The sequence below is a fragment of the Arachis ipaensis genome, chromosome B05, assembly GCF_000816755.2.
Source record: "Arachis ipaensis cultivar K30076 chromosome B05, Araip1.1, whole genome shotgun sequence".
In the NCBI taxonomy this organism is placed as follows: domain Eukaryota; kingdom Viridiplantae; phylum Streptophyta; class Magnoliopsida; order Fabales; family Fabaceae; genus Arachis; species Arachis ipaensis.
In genome coordinates, this window is record NC_029789.2 from 109,413,214 (window position 1) to 109,419,467 (window position 6,254).

The window sequence follows — 6,254 nt, forward strand, 5'->3', positions numbered from 1 at the left end:
AGGATCTGGGAAGGGATGGCTGTGACGAGCTTCAAACTCGCGAGTGCTGGGCGTAGTGACAGACGCAAAAGGATAGTAAATCCTATTCCAGTATGATCGAGAACCGACAGATGATTAGCCATGCAGTGACAGTGCATTGGACCATTTTCACAGAGAGGATGGGATGTAGCCATTGACAACGGTGATGCCCTACATAAAGCTTGCCATGGAAAGGAGTAGGAATGATTGGATGAAGACAGCAGGAAAGCATAGGTTCAGAAGAACGAAAGGCATCTCTATACGCTTATCTGAAATTCTCACTAATGAATTACATAAGTATCTCTATCCTAGTTTATATTTCAATTATGTTTTAATTATCAAATCTCCATAACTATCTGAATCCGCCTGACTGAGATTTACAAGGTGACCATAGTTTACTTCAAGCCGACAATCTCCGTGGGATTGACCCTTACTCACGTAAGGTTTATTACTTGGACGACCCAGTGCACTTGCTGGTTAGTTGTGCGGAAATGTGACAAAGTGTGATTCACATTTGAGAGCACCAAGCCATTGGCACCATTGTTGAAGATCACGATTTCGCATACCAAGTTTTTGGCGCCGTTGCCGGGGATTGTTCGAGTTTGGACAACTGACGGTTCATCTTGTTGCTCAGATTAGGTAATTTTATTTTAATTTTAAGCTTTTTATTTCCTATTTTCGAAAAATACAAAAAAATTATTTTCCTCTTTTTCGTTTTTCCCAATTAGTTTTCGAAAAATAAAAAAATTTATAAAATCATAAAATCAAAAATATTTTTGTGTTTCTTGTTTGAGTCTAGAGTCAAGTTTTAAGTTTGGTGTCAATTGCATCTTTTTAATTTTCTAAAAAAGTTATTTTTGAAAATTTCATGCATTGCATTCTTCATGATCTTCAAGTCGTTCTTGGCCAGTCTTCTTGTTTGATCTTCATATTTTCTTGTTTTGTGCCTTTCCTTGTTTTTCATATGCATTCTTGAATTATTAATGTCTAAAGAATAAAAATTTTTAAGTTTGGTGTCTTTCATGTTTTCTTTTCTTGAAAATTTTTCAAAAATAAGTCTTGATGTTCATCTTGACATTCAAAGTGTTCTTGGTGTTCATCTTGACATTCAAAGTATTCTTGCATGCATCATGTGTTTTGATCCAAAATTTTCATGCATTGAGTCTTTTTGATGTTTTTCTCTTTCTTTATTAAAATTCAAAAATCAAAAAAATATCTTTCCCTTTTTCACTCATAAATTTTCAAAAATTTGAGTTGACTTTTTCAAAACTTTTTAAAATTTAGTTGTTTCTTATGAGTCAAATCAAATTTTCAATTTAAAAATTCTATCTTTTACAAATCTTTTTCAAAAATCAAATCTTTTTCAATTTTTCTTTCATATTTTCGAAAATTTCAAATTAATTTTCAAGATCTTTTTCTTATTTTTATTCCATATTTTCGAATTCAATGCTAACAATTAATGTGATTGATTCAAAAATATTAAGTTTGTTACTTGCCTAATAAGAAAGGTTCAATCTTTAAATTTTAAAATCAAATCTTTTTGTTTCTTGTTAGTCAAGTAATCAACTTTAATTTTCAAAATCAAATCTTTTTAAAATTCTTTTTCAAATCTTTTTCAAATTAAATTTCAATCACATCTTTTTCAAAATTTAATTTCAAAATCTTTTCTAACTTTTTATCTTTTCAAATTTGATTTTCAAATCTTTTTCAATTAACCACTTTACTTTTTATTTGATTCTTATCTTTTTCAAATCTACCTAACTAACTCACTCTCTAATTTTCGAAAATCCCTTCCCTCTTTCTCAAATTTCCATTTTAATTAACTAATTGTTTTTGTTTCAATTTAATTTGGTTTCAATTTTAATTTTCAAATTTTAACTTTAATTTTAAAATATTTTTATTTTATTTTATTTAAATTTTCGAACTCTTCTCTTCCTCACCTCCTTCTATTTATTTATTCATCTACTAACACTTCTCCTCCACCCAAAAATTCGAACCCCATCCCCCTCTCTTTGTTCGAATTTTTCCTCTTCTCCTTCTTACATTCTTCTATTCTTATACTTGCATAAGGAATCTCTATACTGTGACATAGAGGATTTCATATTATCTTTTGTGTTCTCTTCTTTTTCATATGAGCAGGAACAAGGATAAGAACATTCTTGTTGAAGCCGATCCTGAACCTAAAAGGACTCTGAAGAGGAAGCTAAGGAAAGCTAAAGCTCAACTCTCTGGAGAAAATCTGACAGAAATTTTCGAAAAGGAAGGAGACATGGCCGAAAATAATAACAATGCAAGGAAGATGCTTGGTTACTTTACTGCACCAAATTCCAATTTACATGGAAGAAGCATCTCAATCCCTGCCATTGGAGCAAACAATTTTGAGCTTAAACCTCAATTAGTTTCTCTGATGCAACAGAACTGCAAGTTTCATGGACTTCCATCCGAAGATCCTTTTTAGTTCTTAACTAAATTCTTGCAGATCTGTGATACTGTTAAGACCAATGGGGTTGATCCCGGGGTCTACAGGCTTATGCTTTTTCCGTTTGCTGTAAGAGACATAGCTACAGTATGGTTGGACTCTCAACCTAAAGATAACCTGAACTCTTGGGATAAGTTGGTCACGGCTTTCTTAGCCAAGTTCTTTCCTCCTCAAAAGCTTAGCAAGCTTAGAGTGGATGTTCAAACCTTCAAACAAAAAGAAGGTGAGTCCCTCTATGAAGCTTGGGAAAGATACAAGGAACTGACCCAAAAGTGTCCTTTTGACATGCTTTCAGAATGGACCATCCTGGATATATTCTATGATGGTCTGTCTAAGCTATCAAAAATGTCATTGGACCACTCTGCAAGTGGATCCATTCACCTTAAGAAAACGCCTACAGAAGCTCAAGAACTCATTGACATGGTTGCAAATAACCAGTTCATGTACACTTCTGAAAGGAATCCTGTGAGTAATGGGACGCCTATGCGGAGGATCTCTATCTGTTTTGGAGTCTTTTTGCTTATTTTGTATTTATCTCTCATCTTTTGTATTTTACTTTTTCCTAGAGGCTCATTTTGAGAGAAAAACTTGTGTAAGCTATTTTTAACTATCAGAATTCTGTATGGTCAGTATATAGCTAGCCGGTTTAAACTCCACAAACCGTGGCTAGATCCTTATTTTATTATACTCTTATATTTTTTTATATTGTATCTCTTTCTTGTGTGTTAAACTAGTAGTTTCGTGTGTACATTTTGAGCTTTTCAAATCCTATTTTTGGGTTATATCCTTCGTCGGGCTTCTAGACTATATTAGTTCTTTTTATATGTTATATGTATAAGCTTTAGACTTGTCATAACCTCTGATTAACCTTTTCTTTACGACGCAAGGTAAAGCTTAGGATAATTAGGGTGTTACATTTAGTGGTATCAGAGAGGTTCGTTATCGTGAGCCTGAGGGATGGACCGATTGTGCTTCATTGCATACTCTGGGTCATTTTTCTTTCACGCTATTTAGGTTATTTACTTGTTATTTCATAGCATGCTTATTTGTGATTGCTTTTATGGGATAATTGAAGCACTAGGCTTTTGATATTGAGACTGATCTCCTTGATATTGATTGTTTGGTGTAGACAGGAACCCTAATGGCCACTCGCGGACGAGGTCGTACACGTTCACGAGAGAGTAGAAATGAGCAACCGGCCGATAACCATGCCGAATTTATGGCGACAATAGCGAATCTTACGAACACCATGGAAGCTAATACTGTTGTGACTCTGCAAGCCGTGCAGAGGTTAGGCCAATCAGCTGGAAATGTAAACGGGAATAGCGAAGGAAATACGAATGATAATGCTTAGGAAAATGGCGATAATATGGGAGGTGCTCTAATGACCTTGGCTACTTTTCTCAAGGTTCGTCCGCCAAGTTTCAGAGGATCAACCAACCCTAAAGAAGCAAACAATTGGTTTCAAGCCATAGAGAACGCGCTGTAAGCACAGCATGTCCCGAATAACCAATATGTGGAGTTTGCCGCTTATCAGCTTTCGGGAGAGGCTCAGCAGTGGTGGCAAGAAGAATGCCGCTTGCTACAACTTCAGAATGCCGATATCCCTTGGGATGTATTCCAAATGGCTTTTTATAAGAAGTACTTTCCTGAATCTGCTAGGGAGGCGAAGAAGATGGAGCTTATGCAGCTGAAGCAAGGTTCTTTGTCTATAACGGACTATACTAGCCGATTTGAGGAGCTTTGTAGGTTCTCTAGAGTGTGTCAGGGTGCCCCGAAAACCTATGAAAGTTGGAAGTGTATTAAGTATCAAAGGAGCTTGAAGGATAATATTATGACTGCTGTGGCTACTTTGGAGATTCGGATCTTCTCCGATCTTATGAATAAGGCGAGAGTTATTGAGGAATATGTAAAGATGATGGCTTCATCAAGAGATACTCGTGGGGAGAACAACGATCGTGGGCGTGAAAAGCATTTTCAACACCAATGAGAGGTAAGCGTGTTATTGGTGCCAAAGCTATAACTTCATGGTGTGATGTTGTAACCCAACACTTGTTCGTAACTTAGTGTGGTGAACTTATAGCTAAGGGTATTAGGTTTAGCGTCAGGCCTATAATCCAATGTACTTGTGCTGCATAAAGTATTGCCGCTAGAGCCGACGAAACTTAGGGACGTTTTGGTTGGCATGGGCAAGTGATCCAATTCTTAAAGACTAACGAATCAGAGTAACGCTGTAGAAGCACGATAATCTTAATGACGGTGTGAGATTTTATACGAATGAGAGTACCAAAACTTTCTTGTGAATAAATCTATCTTTTCCCTTGTAAATTGCATTAGAGTTCTTTATTTTGGAAATCCCTCTTGATGAATGAATTGAACCTTGCCCAATCCTACTCCTTGTTTGTACATATCCTTACATAAACCTTGTACTCCTTGATGTCAACCTGAAGGTGTATTGTTGGGTTGAATCACCTTTATTGAAATGCCCCTAATCCTTTTAAAATTAGTGCAAACATATTTTTTATTCAAGTTGCCTCATTTTTCCTACCAAGCATTCTTAACTCAGAATTCCTTTTGAGGTGCATTTTCTCATTTTTTCCAACCTTGTCTGATCACAACATAATATGTCTTTTCGACTTCTTATAAATGCCATTTGGAATTGTTTACTCTCCTTTAAGCTTGGTATTCCTTCAATTAACTTGAGCTCATTTCAACATTGCATTCAATCCTTAGACACAGCCATTGATATGTTAGTTCCCTTAGGACCCAAATTATGAACACGAAGAATGAAATCGGCGGGCATGCGACCTTCGAGAAGTGGTGAAGCTTCGTTTTGCAAATAGTGTTACTGATGACTAAGTCGACACAAAGTGCTCGTGTTAATTGAATCTTATGAACCAGTTAGGATCTACGTTAACACTACGTTGGAAATCTCGGAGTGCATTTCAATATAATATTAGGATGTAATTACTAAAGGACTGCGATTTTAAGCTAAGCTATCACCCAGGAATTTCCACATTTGACCTTGGTTTAAACATGTAGATTATACGGTGGTTAATATAAAATTCGGTACAAGTTGAATTATAGAGTGCAGAGGTACGTAGAAAAGGGGAAAAATAAGTGAGAATACATCTAGGCTTGAATTTTCGGTTAGTTTAGCATTTGATTTTAGTTATGATAAGTAAAACTCATTAGTTGTTTGGTATGATTCAAGGAGGTTGAACTGTATATATTGCTAAAATTGTAAATGGATTGAATGATTAGATACGAGATAAAAGGATATGATGATATTATGGATCTTGGAATTTTGTCAAATGAGTAAAGAAAATGGAGAATAGAATGTGTTCCGAGGGTTACCTGAAACTGTAGGTCGATCTCAGATGAGATCTTCTGTTCTGGTCGGAGATGACGTGTCTGGTTGATGGGTGACGACCGGAGCTGTCGTGTCCGACTTGTTGGACTGGCTGCACTGTTGATCCTTGGTCACCGGAGGGTGGGGGGTACCTACAAGAGACTCCGATGCTTAAGTTAGCATGGGTATTAAACATGTTTTTTAGTAGAATCAGAGTATGAGTTATACTTGGGTGCTCCAGTGTATTTATAATGGTGTAGAGTGACCCTTTTTAGATAAGATAAGTTTAGTTATCCTATCTTATCTTATCTTTGAGTTGAGGTCAGCTTATCTTCAAGGGAACTGCCCTTATCTCTATAGGCTTGGACTACCTTTGGATTTGGGTCGTGCTCCTCTATTTGGGCC

General features: G+C 36.1%; 2 protein-coding genes across 2 annotated transcripts in view; both read left to right on the plus strand.

The window, feature by feature from the left end:
• The window catches only part of LOC107640841, a 7,435-nt gene extending 3,584 nt beyond the window's left edge, over positions 1-3,851 (plus strand). The window contains exon 3 of the mRNA XM_016344343.1: positions 3,627-3,851. Coding sequence (XP_016199829.1) covers positions 3,627-3,851 — 225 coding nt within the window. The remainder of the gene's footprint in view (positions 1-3,626) is intronic.
• Positions 3,867-4,487, plus strand: LOC107640840. The gene is made up of 2 exons (XM_016344342.1): positions 3,867-3,905; positions 3,993-4,487. Exons 1-2 carry the CDS (start codon positions 3,867-3,869, stop codon positions 4,485-4,487), a joined length of 534 nt encoding a protein of 177 aa, XP_016199828.1.